The 16125-nt window shown below is 45.7% G+C and overlaps 1 protein-coding gene across 1 annotated transcript in view; it reads right to left on the bottom strand.

Moving 5' to 3' along the window:
- Positions 1–1152: 1152 nt before the first annotated feature.
- LOC129840408 (rho GTPase-activating protein 6-like) overlaps positions 1153–16125 on the bottom strand; it is a 45313-nt gene continuing 30340 nt past the window's right edge. The window contains exons 4-13 of the mRNA XM_055908255.1: positions 14698–14975; positions 14353–14548; positions 12719–12774; positions 10451–10601; positions 8090–8238; positions 7006–7185; positions 4627–4718; positions 4208–4440; positions 3813–3884; positions 1153–3725 (exon numbers count right to left, since the gene is read on the bottom strand). Of these exons, the coding sequence (XP_055764230.1) occupies positions 3133–3725; positions 3813–3884; positions 4208–4440; positions 4627–4718; positions 7006–7185; positions 8090–8238; positions 10451–10601; positions 12719–12774; positions 14353–14548; positions 14698–14975 (2000 nt within the window). The 3' untranslated portion in view covers positions 1153–3132. The remainder of the gene's footprint in view (positions 3726–3812; positions 3885–4207; positions 4441–4626; positions 4719–7005; positions 7186–8089; positions 8239–10450; positions 10602–12718; positions 12775–14352; positions 14549–14697; positions 14976–16125) is intronic.

Genomic DNA, 16125 nt, shown 5'->3' with positions numbered 1-16125 from the left:
AGTAAGATAGTATGTACTCAATTTGAGTGGTCCTAGTGATGTAAATGGATTCATTATGTCTTGTATCCTTTCTCTCCTTGTGTCTGTGCTTACATCATGCTAAGGGGAAGTTGAGCTCATATTGAGTAAGAACGGTAGGCCTACCACTGCCTGCTCGGAAATATTCAGTGGTCTACAGATGGATAGTGATTGGAATTCTGATTGGGTGAACCACAGACTTTAAAGGAAGTACTTTAATCACATGCTTTGACTGCTGTTTTGGACGCTGAACTAGGGGCGGGGGGGGGGGGGTTCTGAACAGTCCATGGGACACTGCACCATTGAATGTCAACTATTTTTGAGGAAATCCATTTTCAGATCATTATATACAGTCTGATTCCACAAATCACAATGATTTTGTTTTATGGAAGCTATTTTCCACAGAAAGCTTAACATCCCTTTTAACTATTTTAATAAGCTAGGGGATTTTATTCATTTTCAAATGTTCAAAATACTTCTAGTTGATGGTTTGCAAATAATTGCACAAAATGACCTACCAAATAGCTTAATCAATCATCAAATTATCAAATAGTAGACCACATGTTTTTATGATGCTCTGAAGTCAGTGGAATCTTTGTGTCTTCTGACCACATCTCTCTGGCTGTACTTACACACCCAATTAGCAGGACATTACCAGTTTAAGATGTGGGTAATAATCTCCTGGAAGTTTATTTTCAGCTCTGTTCTGTGCCGTAAACAGATGTAGGACTTCTTCTGAGCTCAGTGGGAATTAAAGCCGGCAGCGTGGAACGTTCTTACGGAGGTCTTGGTTTTCACTTGTACCTCCTCCCTTCCACACTCTCTCTTTCGCTCTCTCCTCCTCTCTCTTTTTATATGACTTTTCCTCTTTCAAGGTGAAGAATGATCAAATTGTCCAAATATGTCCAAACTGTTTTAAGAATGTTGGGTGATAAAGAATGATGTGGATGATTTAGATACCTTTAGAATGACCTGTGGACAAAACGACTAAGCAAAAAGATCTAGGGTCCCCTCTTTTGGTTTTATACTGTTATTACACCATCAAACATTCATGCATTCGAAATCGGTTACATCGCCACTGGTAAAAGGTATATAAGTGCACAAGCTGTTAACCAACAAACCAAGTACACAAAACACCTTCTTTCACGTTTAATTCCACAATGGCATATTTAAGACGACACACAATACAAAAGCGGACATCAGATCAAAACTCAGGCCATATACATGTGTTTGTTGATTTTTGGGGGGAGTAAAAACAGTTATTTCCATATATTACAATACTGAACGGACATAACAGTTGTAATAATTTTCAAAGAGCATGGATCTATGGCATATTTGACTCCAAACACACAGACATTGATGATAGTGCATAGAAACACAAGCTGTTGAAAGCGTTTTTTATAGAAGTAAAGATGGGACGCGTATTCGACAAGTACTGACATCTTAGGGATACTGTAAAGATATGTAGAAATGTGCAAATCCTTGTAAATAATTCAAATGTCTCTCACACTTCAAATTCCTCTTGACATGCAGACGAATTGAAACAAACATGACCACCCAAACTACCATTTAGAAAGTGTGCAGTATTTGCCAGCAAATATCCACAAACCTGGGAAATGATTGTAGACTACTAGTGTATTTGGGAGCAAAAAGCATCAGGTAAATTATAGAGTATCAAGAGCTGTAATCACATCCGGCCGTGATTTGGAGTCCCATAGGGCGGCGCACAATTGGCCCAGCATTGTCTGGGTTCGGTCGGGGTAGGCCGTCATTGTAAATAACAATTTGTTCTTAACTGGCTTGCCTTGTTAAATAAAGGGCAGCTCAAACATATATTTTTTTTAATTTTACATTTGTAATGACAAAAGCAAGAGACGTGTTTGTTTTGTTGTTGAAAAGGAGGAATCAAAAAAGCTTTGGCAATTCCGAGAGTCCAGTAGAGTAAGTGCAAATATCTAGTAATATCCAAAATCAATCAGATAAATACAGTGAGCGGGAAAGCAATGAATCTGTCAGGCCAACAATGAACCTGTCAGGCCAGCAATGAACCTGTCAGGCCAGCAATGAACCTGTCTTTTTAATCTGCTTCCAAAAATATTCCCATGCAGCCATAACCTTGACATCAACCACCTAATGGAATGAGAGAATCATTGGAATGAATTATATTGATATGAGCTTGTAAGATAAGCCATGCTGTAGCAACCATGGTGAAGTGAAATCCAATAGCTAAAAGAACAATGTCAACTACGAAAAGAGAGAAAGCAGATGAGACTTTATAGACGCCCAGAAAACATTTGATGAAAAGAGAGTACAGGAATTAAAGAACGTTGACACAGTACTGGTCTTTTAGAACCCAACTTGGTTCAGTAAAGCTTTGACAGACATTATCTTTATAAACCGAGTTAAAACCACACAACACAAACATTTAGACAGCCAGTAAAAAAATGTTAGCTAGGTCGACATAAAATACATTATAATGCTTATATACAAACTGTTGCAAAACTGTACTATGGGCTCTGTTACTTGATGACTGACATTGAATAAAACTCTGTTCATACAAACGTGTACGCTACTTACCGGGATATATTATCGGCAAGTAAATACCTTCTGAATTCTAGCAGCGATCACTAATATATGCGATGACTTCACTAAATATATAAGGGTAGGATTGGTCATGTAAATTGACTGTAGCTTATCAAATTGTTGTCATAAACGTGAAACCTTCCTATCTTCAAAAGTCACTTGTACATATTTAATTCGGCTCAATTTAAACTGGGGCCTTATCGAAATATGGACATGCAATAATAATAATTGTGAATCAAATTGATAAACTTGAGGTTTGAGGTATGTTTTGCTGACAGTTTAATGTTGATCCTCTCTGAAACAGCTCAGAGAGAATATTTAATAACATGCAAAGGAGTGACCAGGATACAACATCAATCGCGGATCAATACATAGCAAGCAGGAAACACTAGTGACTCTGTACCAAGTCTGTACTATAGGCAGCAGCTGCACATGTAAACAACCCCATGGCGCCCATGTTTGGGGGGAAGGACGGAGGGGAGGGCAGAGGGGAGGGATGGCTAACACTACCCCACGGTCCTATGGTCCAGCTTACACCAGTGTCTCTGGGAGTGTGTCTGCGTTTTCCGAGGACAAGAGTTGCCAGATCTGCCATCTGTCCCTCTGCCAGTCCTGCCACTCTTGGCTCATGGGTACCATGCTGTCCGTGGTGGGGGAGGCTGAGGTCTGTGGCACCATTGGCCTCCCACCCTGCAGGGGGTGCTGGTGAGGGGGTGCTGCGGGGGAGGGGGAGACAGGCTGGGCTGGTTTAGAGGCAGCGGGGGAGAGCCTGGAGGACAAGCCGCCATAAGGGGGAGGGGGCGGACCCGAGTGAGCGTAGTTAGGGCTGGGGATAGCCTGGTGTCTAATGCCCTGGGGGAGGTCCTCTGCGCTGCTGGCTGCTGATTGGCTGTCGGGGTGCGGATGGGGTGGGGTCACATGGTTGAGGCTCAGCAGGAGGCGCGGCCGTCCCGCCTCGCTGTGAGGGCTGCTACAGACCCGTGTCACAGGGGGATGGGGCCTGCATTCGGCCACGCCAAGCGAGGTCTGTGTCCGTCGTACCACCTGCCTGGCATCGCCTTGGAGACAGTCAAGTCCTTCCTGGGAGCTGCGTGAGCTGCCCTCTGACATGTTGCTATGGGAACCTGGAGATACAGATGTCAATGGGAAAAGTCCGAAAATGAAGATAAGTAAAAGTCCAAAAATGTGATTGTTACATTTCAACAGCTTACCTGCATAAGGCTGGTCCTTCAGCCCTGGTTTCAGTGTGGAATGCCAAGCTCCCCAGATATTAGCATGCTCCTCTGACATATAGGACATAATGAACATGACCATGTTTAGGGACCATCATACTCATCATCATCATCGTCATCAGTATCAAGATTATAATCATCATCATCATCACCTCTACCACAATCATCATCATCGTCATCATTATCAAGATTATAATCATCATCATCACCTTCACCACAATCCTCATCATCATCATTAAGATCATCATCATCATCATCACCACAATCATCATCATCATCGTCATCATCGTAATCATCATCATCATAATTATCACCACCATCACCACGATCATATCAACCACAGCTAAGTAAGACTGGACAAGTAGTCCCCTCACCTTTTGAGACCCAGGGATTGGACCCATGGGTGTCCCGTGTCCGTCCTGCCACCTGCCTCACCAGGGTGTACTGTTCTGACCCTGGGCTGGTCCCTTCCCCCGGGTGCTCAGACAGAATGGGGGAGTTGTTGTCATAGGGGGACAGCTCTCCACTGGAGACCTTGTTGGAGTCACTGGAGGAGCGCCTCTCGCTCAGGGAGAAAGGATCCTCCGATCGCAACACGTCTGGACTCCTGTGGAGTGGAAGGAGGGATGGATGAGGGAGAGAAAAGGATGGTAGAGAGAATAAAAAGATATTGCCATAGATGATGGGTTCTTCACTTTCTCTCAACAGACATGAACACCAGGCTAAGCAACTACTTTCGATGAGTACTCAAAATGTGTGACTGTGATATGTGCCGTGGAACCAATGTACTCACTGTGATGCCTTTCTCCTGAGCAGATAGTCTACCACATCAGGATCAGTCTCTAGTAAACTCATCAGGACCTCATTCTGCAGGTCTGGGGGCACCTACACACAGAAAACAACAGACATGACCAAACAAGTACAAAAAAACGGTTTATGTATGTAATGGCACATGGAGCCACTAGGGGGTGCTATTGACCAAGACAACCTCATGGTGAAAGGGAGTCTAACTTTTTCCATCTTCACGTTTGGTGATCACAAGCCAGTCAATACATGAACACATAGTATAACATTGAATACTATTAAATACCAGTCTATGGATCCATGTATAGCAGGGATGGGCAACTTGGCGGCCCACGGACTGCAACCTCTGCTAAATTGTAATTATTCGATGTATTGCCTACCTCATGCCTTTTGCACACATTGTATATAGATTCTCTTTTTCCTACCATGTTATTGACTTGTTTATTGTTTACTCCATGTGTAACTCTGTGTTGTTGTCTGTTCACACTGCTATGCTTTATCTTGGCCAGGTCGCAGTTGCAAATGAGAACTTGTTCTCAACTAGCCTACCTGGTTAAATAAAGGTGAAATAAAAAAAATAAAAAAAAATAGGTCCGTGGACCAATTTCACACCAAAAACAAACAAACAAAAATATTTTGGGGTGGGAGGGAAGAATAATAGAATACACAAGGTTCAATTTAGAAACGTGGTTGTGCATCAGAATTCACTCAATTAGCCCATTTCAGCATTATTTAAAAAAAAAATAGATTGGTAAATTAGTCTAGCGGCCAGCTATCTAAACTTATCGTTAGCATGGTTGAATTACCGACCGGGTTGGGGCCCATTGATGATCAGTTATCATCTTAAAAACTGCAAACATTTGCCTCCATCTTATAGATAAAAATGTAGAATTGAGGGAAATGAGCTGTAAAACTGCAAAAAATAATCTCCGCCCCATAGAAAAATTATTAGAATGACATGAAATGAGTTATAAAATTGCTAAATGCTATGCTCCATGGCAAAATATGCAGAATTGCAGGAAATTAACTTTAAAAATATAATGTAAGTCGACCCACGAGCCACTGTGGCCCCTCATAATGAGTTCCGATTTTTTTGCTGCCCCCATCAGTTGTATAGTGTCTGGGCAATGAGCAATAAAATACATGGGCAATAAAAGAAGTGATTTGGCAATGAAGCACGACAGTTCAAACACATCCAACTAAAGAGCTACAAACATATTTTTTTGGTTTACATCAGGACCTTCAGCAAACAACCCAGCCCAGTTGAAAAACACGAGGGATAACATTTCAGAACCTAACAAGACCTCTTTCCAGCGTCCCGCCACTACCCTGAATTCCACGATCTGAGGAAAAAACAACCTCTGCAAAGTTCAACGAATACGACTTCTGTTCAGGGAAATGGTGGTGGTGGTGGTGGTGTCGGAACAATCAGTGCAAGGGATTGGCCCATAAGTCTCTCTGGCACCGTCTCTCTGGCATCAAAAGCCTGTGATCTGTAGTGGTCCGGAACTGGGCCCTAAGGCCTTTAATCAGGTCCAGGATCAGCTCTAACAGCTGGCCCACAGAGCTTTGTTTTCATTCTATAAGACAGAACCATTGTCTGGTAAAGCCTGGAGATTCTATAACTTAAACACAGGCTGCATCCCAAATGGCACTGTATTCCCTATGAGCCCTGGTCAAAATTAGTGCACTATATAGTGTACAGGGGGCCATTTGGGATGCAGATATATGTTACTGAGTGGCACTGCTAACCCGGGACAAGGGAGAGAGAGAGGGAGAGAGGGAGAGAGGGAGAGAGGGAGGGAGGGAGGGAGGGAGGGAGGGAGGGAGGGAGGGAGGGAGGGAGGGAGGGAGGGAGGGAGGGAGGGAGGGATGGGGAGAAAGAGGACAGGCAGAGGTAATAGAAATGGTATGGCTGTATATGGACCCAGGACATAGAGAGTTCATCAAACGTGTCAGTGCTAAACCCATGTATTTGACATAGTAACTACATAAACAGATTGAGTTGACAAAATGTAGGTTATGTAGTTGTTACAACTTCTCTACGACTGTGTCACCTCACCTGTGTACAGTGTATACAATGAACTCACAAGGGAGTCTTACTTACTGGCCAATCTAAAGTGATAATTCATTGTAGCTTGTTTGCTGGCTATTATGAATGCATTACTGTAATTACACAGTACCTGCCTGTCCAATTACCATATACGTGCAAGGTTGTATTATAAAGAGAGACTAAACAGGAGAGTGGGTAGGATATCAACACACACACACACACACAGTATCTCTATATCTCTGTTCAAAGTATGACATCTATAAAAACATACACATACGTGCACAGGCACGCACACACAAGGAATCCCCCACACACCATGAAGAGGGAGTGGAAGGTTGCGATCATCCTCTGGAGAACAGCGATAACAGCGGTGCTCTCCTCCGCGCGGGCCGAACTCTGCACACTAAACTCCTTGTCTGAACTCTTCTGCTTGTGGAGCAGGTTGGGACCAAAGATGGTGGCCAGGTTCAGAGAGGTCATCTTGTTCCCCGTCACCTGGAGGAGATGAGGACATAGGAAAAACAATAATGCCAGCTGCTTAGCAAATGTTTTTATCTAAAGCCACTGACAGTACAGTGAGTGCATACAGTTTTAGTGTGTCCTGTATGTGATTCCTGCATAGCATGGAATCACATACAGCCACACTAGACTAGACAAACAAGTGCAATTGACTGTCATTAACGCAAAGAGATACACTACATTAAACTTCCTGATTTAAAAAAAAGAATTTGACCAGATATAATACCATATTGACCTCATAGACTACCATATTGACCTCATAGACTACCATATTGACCTCATAGACTACCATATTGACCTCATAGACTACTATATTGACCTCATAGACTACTATATTGACCTTATAGACTACTATATTGACCTCATAGACTACTATATTGACCTCATAGACTACTATATTGACCTCATAGACTACCTTTTTGACATCATAGGATGCGATATTTGAGTGCTTCAGGAAATTAACTAGATTGGACAACTACCATGAAAAACACGCAACAATGGCTAAACTGAGACTTCACCACGATGTCACAGAACAGCAGCCCTCTGTATCCAACCCTCCGAAATAGCCTCGTCCCCTTGATCACATCAAGAGACCAAATCAGTCACTGTGCGTCAGAGGGACACAATGACATGACAATGTTTTGATTGCGTGTTCCTGAGAGCTTGTGTGCCCCCCCGAGAACCCGAGATCACGAGACCTAGTCTCAGTGCGAGTTAGGGAGGGAGGAAGCTATGCTGTTGAGGGGCAGCTTGACGCCGGTTACACACCTATCCAATCCTCTCAGATCTAGTTTATAGGGAGGTCTAGGGGGTAGGGGCTTGTGGTTGTTTTGGGAATCATGGGGAGCGGTGGGGGTAACGGAAGGGGTCTTTGCCTCACCTCCTGTCCGTCTTTGTCCTGGCTGTCGTGGGCGTGGTTGGCCACGGTAGAGAGGAACTGCAGGAGGCGATGCAGAGTGTCGCTGTTACAGGCTGGCAGCAGGTAAACCAGGAGCTGGGTGGCACTCCGCTGCTCCTCACAGTCCAGCACTACAAAGGAACAGGACAGGGGTCAGGGGTTATAGGTTAGAGGTCAGGGTGTCGCTGTTACAGGCTGGCAGCAGGTAAACCAGGAGCTGGGTGGCACTCCGCTGCTCCTCACAGTCTAGCACTACAAAGGGACAGGTCAGGGGTCAGGGGTTATAGGTTAGAGGTTACAGCCTGGCAGCAGGTAAACCAGGAGCTGGGTGGCACTCCGCTGCTCCTCACAGTCCAGCACTATAGAGGTACAGGACAGGGGTCAGGGGTTATAGGTTAGAGGTCAGGGTGTCGCTGTTACAGCCTGGCAGCAGGTAAACCAGGAGCTGGGTGGCACTTCGCTGCTCCTCACAGTCGAGCACTATAGAGTTACAGGACAGGGGTCAGGGGCTAGATGTCAGGGGTTAGAGGTTAAGAGTGAGGATTCAGTCTAAATCATTTGAAATATGTCACACTCTCACATATATACATAGGAAAATATACATACACATAGACATACAATCGTGGCCAAAAGTTTTGAGAATGACACAAATATACATTTTCACAAAGTTTGCTGCTTCAGTGTCTTTAGATATTTTTGTCATGTTACTATGGAATACTGAAGTATAATTACAAGCATTTCATAAGCGTCAAAGGCTTTTATTGACAATTACATGAAGTTGATGCAAAGAGTCAATATTTGCAGTGTTGACCCTTCTTCAAGAACTCTGCAATCCGCCCTGGCATGCTGTCAATTAACTTCTGGGCCACATCCTGACTGATGGCAGCCCATTCTTGCATAATCAATGCTTGAAGTTTGTCAGAATTTGTGGGGTTTTGTTTGTCCACCCGCCTCTTGAGGATTGACCACAAGTTCTCAATGGGATTAAGGTCTGGGGAGTTTCCTGGCCATGGACCAAAAATATCGATGTTTTGTTCCCCGAGCCACTTAGTTATCACTTTTGCCTTATGGCAAGGTGCTCCATCATGCTGGAAAAGGCATTGTTCGTCACCAAACTGTTCCTGGATGGTAGGCAGAAGTTACTCTCGGAGGATGTGTTGGTACCATTCTTTATTCATGGCTGTGTTCTTAGGCTAAATTGTGAGTGAACTCACTCCCTTGGTTGAGAAGCAACCCCACACATGAATGGTCTCAGGATGCTTTACTGTTGGCATGACACAGGACCGATGGTAGCGCTCACCTTGTCTTCTCCGGACAAGCTTTTTTCTGGATGCCCCAAACAATCGGAAAGGGGATATATCAGAGAAAATGACTTTACCCCAGTCCTCAGCAGTCCAATCCCTGTACTTTTTGCAGAATATCAGTCTGTCCCTGATGTTTTTCTTGGAGAGAAGTGGCTTCTTTGCTGCCCTTCTTGACACCAGGCCATCCTCCAAAAGTCTTCGCCTCACTGAGCGTGCAGATGCACTCACACCTGCCTGCTGCCATTCCTGAGCAAGCTCTGTACTGGTGGTGCCCCGATCCCGCAGCTGAATCAACTTTAGGAGACCGTCCTGGCGCTTGCTGGACTTTCTTGGGCGCCCTGAGGCCTTCTTCACAACAATTGAACCGCTCCCTTGAAGTTCTTGATGATCCGATAAATGGTTGATTTAGGTGCAATCTTACTGATTCCAAGCACCACCCTTCTTTCTTTTGAAGCTTCCAGTCTGTTATTCTAACTCAATCAGCATGACACAGGGATCTTGTCCTCGTCAACACTCACACCTGTGTTAACGAGAGAAATACTGACATGATGTCAGCTGGTCCTTTTGTGGCAGGACTGAAATGCAGTGGAAATGTTTTTTGGGGATTCAGTTCATTTGCATGGCAAAGAGGGACTTTGCAATTAATTGCAATTCATCTGATCACTCTTCATAACATTCTGCAGTATATGCAAATTGCCATCATACAAACTGAGGCAGCAGATTTTGTGAAAATTAATATTTGTGTCATTCTCAAAACTTTTGGCCACGACTGTACATGTAGACAATGACATTCACATACACAACACTTGGCACAATGTATGCACTCTGGTAGGCTAAAGTCCAACATTTACAGTGCATACAGCATGCCTGTGTGTCATCGACCCAAGTATACACTCTTAAGTGTGGGTTTAGTGCAAACTGAAGGTGTGTCCTACTAAAAGAGGCCAACGAAGGTGATTGGGCCTAGGGCAGAGAGTGAGTCTACTACTGCACACACAGAGGGTAGTATTCATAAGTAGTGAAGTTGATATTTCCTCACACATGGTGTTGATGAAGGCAGTGTAGAGCTCCTTGGTGAGGAGAGGGTCAGGCATGTCTCTGAGGAACTCCTTGAGCAGCGCGGCCACGTCGTGGACACTGTGCTCCTCATCCAACTGGACGTCCACTCCCCGGTCAAACTCCTCCCTCAGCTAAGAGACAGCAAAACAGAACATGAGATGTACCGTGTAGTCCACATAATTTACTGTTTATAGCGACTACGTTAGAAAGTGAACTCAGAGAAACACTCAAACATATTCACATCGCACGCATGTAAACACATTCCGCACACATTACGGGGTCACACAGATACGCACACACCAGGTGTGACCTTGGTGGTGAAAACATTCTCACAGGTAGTCCTGGTACAACCGGTTCTGTTCCCATACTGTATCAACCTGCTTACTCCACAATCTGACCCCTAGCATTACTCAGGATTAAAATGTGTCCACTTAGTCCAGTAAGATAAGCATTATAACCAAGTATTGTATTTGATTAAGCATTATAGTGAAGTTTGATTATAGCTTGTGTTTTAGATAAAAACTTGGTTACAGATCTAAATGTTGGCAGGAAGTAGCCTACTCATATAGCTACTTCCTTAAGTGAGAGATGGTTGAGATTTAAGTAACTTTGAAAATACAATCTGTTAGTAATGTTGATGATATAGTCAGTTCTTTTTCAAGTCAGCAAACGGGGGATTACAGTGAGAAATCATGTAAATTGTCTCACATGGTGACATTTTGATTCAACACGCTGATAGCATTGTATCCCTCAAACGGTGAGATGTTGAAAATAGAAATAAACTCCCCATCACAGAACGGAAACAACACCATTTAAGACCGAGACTGAAACTGGCTGGCACCAGTGCTTGTTTTTGCTGACTTGAACGAAAGATTAGGATCTGCCATTGTGAGCGTTGCGAATGAGCTACGCAAACAGAGAAGACGAGAAGTCCAAATTCAGAGAACACAAGTCAGAAAAACACTCAAATCTCCTTAAAAAACAGAGACATTGTTAAAAAACAACACTAAAACGAAATGAGTTCTGTCATAATAACCAAAAGCAAACGTTCAACTGACATAAAAAAAGGAAGGGGGAAAAATGTATGGCGAGCAAAAAAGATGTGGTTTGGTTTTGTGTGGTTTTAAAGAGTAAAACCACACTATGACGATATAGGCAGAACATACATGTCCATGTATTCTGATTCATTATGATATAAAAGGCGAACCTGATCCTAGATCAGCACTGGGATGGAAATTGAATACAGGCCCTGGGATGGAAATTGAATACAGGCCCTGGGATGGAAATTAATGCTAAAAGCCCTGCTTGAATTACAAATATGTCATTAAGGCGCGACTGCGTCCCTTTGTAGACTAGGGCCACGACTACAGAGGAGTCTGGCTCTTCAGCCGGGGCCAAGTTCATTCGCTCTGCTTCCTTTAATAACGTACTAATGCTGTAACGATCTGGGTGTCAAGTCAGGAGCAGGAAACAGAGAGTTCAAGGTAGTGCTCTTTAATGCACACACGGCGGACATAGGCCATCTCACGAAACACTGGGTGCTAGAAAACAAATGCCCCAAACACGGGGACTAAAACAGTCCAGCAAAACCCACGAACAGGAACAAACACGTTCGTCTCCGACATACACAAATGTTACCACAAACAATCCCGCACAAAGAAACAGGCGGGCCGGCTGACTAATAAAGCCCAACTAATCCCCACAAACGCATAACAGGTGTAACCAATAAACAGACAAGGAGGGGGAGTAAAGAATCAGTGGCAGCTAGTAGGCCGGCGACAACGACCGCCGAGCGCCACCCGAACGGGAAGGGGAGCCACCTTCGGTCGGAGTCGTGACAAATGCTTCGGTCGGTGTGTATTCTCCGAAGCAGCGGCAATATCAAAACCAATGCATGTATATAAATATATTATGTCAATATATCAGAATTTGAATAGCTTCTATCTATTTAGATTAATTTCAATAACTCCTATCACAATATACAGAAATATAATGTAATTAGCATTGGTCCCTGTAAAAAAAATTATAATAAGGACTTATAAAACCATATTGTCAACCAGAACAGTCAATTCATAAAATGTGTAATTCATTTCAATCGATGCTTCAACTGAGTTAACGATACAAGATCCCCTATTAATAAGATGGATTAAGTTATAAGGTGTCGCCGACCAATCACGGTGGGCTGAAACAACAGCTTTGTGCAGCAATGTGTGAGAAGTATCAAAAAGTGTCTCTCCCAGGTTCTCACCTGCCTCACTCTCTTCTTGGAGCTACCCACTCGGAATATCCCCACCGTCTGAAGACCTGTCGGAAGAAACAGCAGAGGACATAAATGAGCATCATCCTCCACTGGTGAAAGAGACACTCAAGCCGAATAATCACAGATGGAAGAGACGTGAAGACGTAGCCACCAAAAGCCTCCTTTCAACACAGACATCATAAACCAACAAACCTAAACCAATGCTACTGTGGCCCATTCCTGCCTAAGTGGACGTTTAGCTCCTAATGCTCAGTCCAGCAAGTGAGGATTTAAAGACTGCGGGAGAGTGGGGGAGTAAACCCAGGGGTCCACGTTGAGAAGGATTGCAAAGTCGGTTCACTGAGTGTCAGGAATGAATGGCCAGACACTACTGCCTTGTTTCTACAGCATCTTGGTTGGGCAGTGCAGTGCAGGGCGGGGTAATGATGTGGGGCTGGTTGGGCAGTGCAGGGCGGGGTAAAGATGTGGGGCTGGTTGGGCAGTGCAGGGCGGGGTAAAGATGTGGGGCTGGTTGGGCAGTGCAGGGCGGGGTAAAGATGTGGGGCTGGTTGGGCAGTGCAGGGCGGGGTAAAGATGTGGGGCTGGTTGGGCAGTGCAGGGCGGGGTAAAGATGTGGGGCTGGTTGGGCAGTGCAGTGCAGGGCGGGGTAAAGATGTGGGGCTGGTTGGGCAGTGCAGGGCGGCGTAAAGATGTGGGGCTGGTTGGGCAGTGCAGGGCGGGGTAAAGATGTGGGGCTGGTTGGGCAGTGCAGGGCGGGGTAAAGATGTGGGGCTGGTTGGGCAGTGCAGGGCGGGGTAAAGATGTGGGGCTGGTTGGGCAGTGCAGGGCGGGGTAAAGATGTGGGGCTGGTTGGGCAGTGCAGGGCGGGGTAAAGATGTGGGGCTGGTTGGGCAGTGCAGGGCGGGGTAAAGATGTGGGGCTGGTTGGGCAGTGCGGGGCGGGGTAAAGATGTGGGGCTGGTTGAGCAGTGCAGGGCGGGGTAAAGATGTGGGGCTGGTTGGGCAGTGCAGGGCGGGGTAAAGATGTGGGGCTGGTTGGGCAGTGCAGGGCGGGGTAAAGATGTGGGGCTGGTTGGGCAGTGCAGGGCGGGGTAAAGATGTGGGGCTGGTTGGGCAGTGCAGGGCGGGGCGGGGTAAAGATGTGGGGCTGGTTGGGCAGTGCAGGGCGGGGTAAAGATGTGGGGCTGGTTGGGCAGTGCAGGGCAGGGTAAAGATGTGGGGCTGGTTGGGCAGTGCAGGGCGGGGTAAAGATGTGGGGCTGGTTGGGCAGTGCGGGGCGGGGTAAAGATGTGGGGCTGGTTGGGCAGTGCAGGGCGGGGCGGGGTAAAGATGTGGGGCTGGTTGGGCAGTGCAGGGCGGGGTAAAGATGTGGGGCTGGTTGGGCAGTGCAGGGCGGGGGGGGTAAAGATGTGGGGCTCGAATCAGATCAGGTGAGTGATCCCTGACAAAGATGAGGATTTTGACCACAGGAATAGAGCCGTGTCCAACACATAGGAATGTTTTGAAACAAGGAGGTGCTACCCGTGCTCATTTTCGTTTTCCGTTGCAAAACCTTTTGCTACATTGTGCTCTACTGAACAGGCCCCAGGTGTGATTAGTGAGAGTGGCTGTCTTCATTCGTACCATACTTCTCCAGGTGCTGGCAGCAGCTGTCCACCAGGCGAGGCACCTGTCTGTAGATAGGGTTGAGGCTCAGCCTCTTGTCCCGGTGCTTCTCCTTCTTGCTGGGTGCTTCAGCGGGCAGAGAGAGCTGCAGCGCCTCCAATAGGCGGGATTGGTTATCATCCAGGTCTGTGATGGAGTCCACCGACATGCCCCCCTGCAGACCACAGTGAGAGCATTATCAAGCTGATGTCTACTTGAGGTCACAGACACACACACACAAACACACACACACACACACACTCACACGGCGATGGAGTGTGTGTATGGAGTTGGTACAGTAGGCGTGTGGGGGGAGACCCTCACCCTCCTGCGTGCCCGCGGGGCAGCCTCGGGCGTGTTGGGCGACGTGGACTCGTTAGCTGTCTCCGAGGTGGAGCTGAGGGAGGAGTTACTGCTGGACAGCTCCTTATTGGTGGACCTCTTGGTGGCAAACTGCAGGATGGACGACACCAGGTCCGACGGGTCCTTATGCTCCTCCCTGTGAGGAGGGTCCTGACGCAGGCCATCCTGGCGCTGCCTGTGGGTCCGGTCGTTGGCGATCACCTGGGACAGGGCCATACCGAAGGCCTGGGGTATGCATTCTGGAAGGGGAGGGAGAGAGAGGAATGTAAATACCATATTCTTAGCAGAGAGAGAGAGAGAGAGAGAGAGAGAGGGAGAGACAGAGGGAGAGCGAGGGAGAGAGAGAGACAGAGAGAGGGAGAGAGAGAGGGAGAGAGACTGAGAGGGAGAGACCGAGAGGGAGAGAGACAGAGACTGAGAGACCGAGAGAGAGACAGAGTGTGAGAGAGAGAGAGACAGAATGTGTGAGAGAGAGACAGAGAGAGAGAGAGAAACAGAGAGAGAGACAGAGTGTGTGAGGGAGAGAGACAGAGAGTGTGGTCGTGTATACATGAAAGATGTGTGTGGTCCTCCGTGTGAATGTGTTGTGAACGATAGAGGTCTTTAGATTATGATCGTAACTGTATTGATTGTTCTGTGATTACTCATTGAATATTTGGCCGCAGGTGTTTTTGCGCACGTATCAACATATTCGACTACATCATATTTACTTTGAGACATTGATAGGCCCACAAGAGAAAAAGGAGACATTCTTAACGTGTGCTATAATAGTATAAAAATTATGTTTCAAAGGTTTCCTAATTCAGCTCCAAATCCTAACTGGAGAAGTGCGTGTGTAGCTCAGAGGTTTGTGTAAATCATGCATTGATGTCAATGGGAGCTTGGCACGGAAATTCAAGTTACGTACTTGGATCTCCAGTGAGGAACTCAGCCATCACTGTCTACCCAGATTCTAGCGGACTAATGAAAAACAACAGTGGACTAATGAAAAAAATACCAAAAGATAATTTTCAGGTGGTATTTTCCTTTAACATGATGTATCAATTCCCCTAACAGACACAGGTCCCTGACAGTACACTCTTAGAAGAAAAAAAAGTTCAGCTGTCCCCATAGCACCATTTGAAGAACCCTTTTTGGTTCCAGGTAGAACCTGCATTTTAGTCTAAATGTTGTTATTGACATAAATGTTGTTATTGACATAGCCTTGTTCTGGTCAATGTTCTCTACCTACAGTATATAGTAGTCTAAATATCCCAATTCCTGTTTAGTTCAAAAGAATACAAGACACAAATTGCTGACACAAATGAGGGTTTGGAACTTTAAAGCCAATTATCTCAGAATCCTCTTTTCGCAGATAGACCCTTATAGTCCCAAGCTCTCGATATATAA

The sequence above is a fragment of the Salvelinus fontinalis genome, chromosome 41, assembly GCF_029448725.1.
Source record: "Salvelinus fontinalis isolate EN_2023a chromosome 41, ASM2944872v1, whole genome shotgun sequence".
Taxonomy (NCBI): Eukaryota; Metazoa; Chordata; class Actinopteri; order Salmoniformes; family Salmonidae; genus Salvelinus; species Salvelinus fontinalis.
Note: the sequence above shows the minus strand (reverse complement) of the source record. Positions and strands in the feature narration are given on the sequence as shown.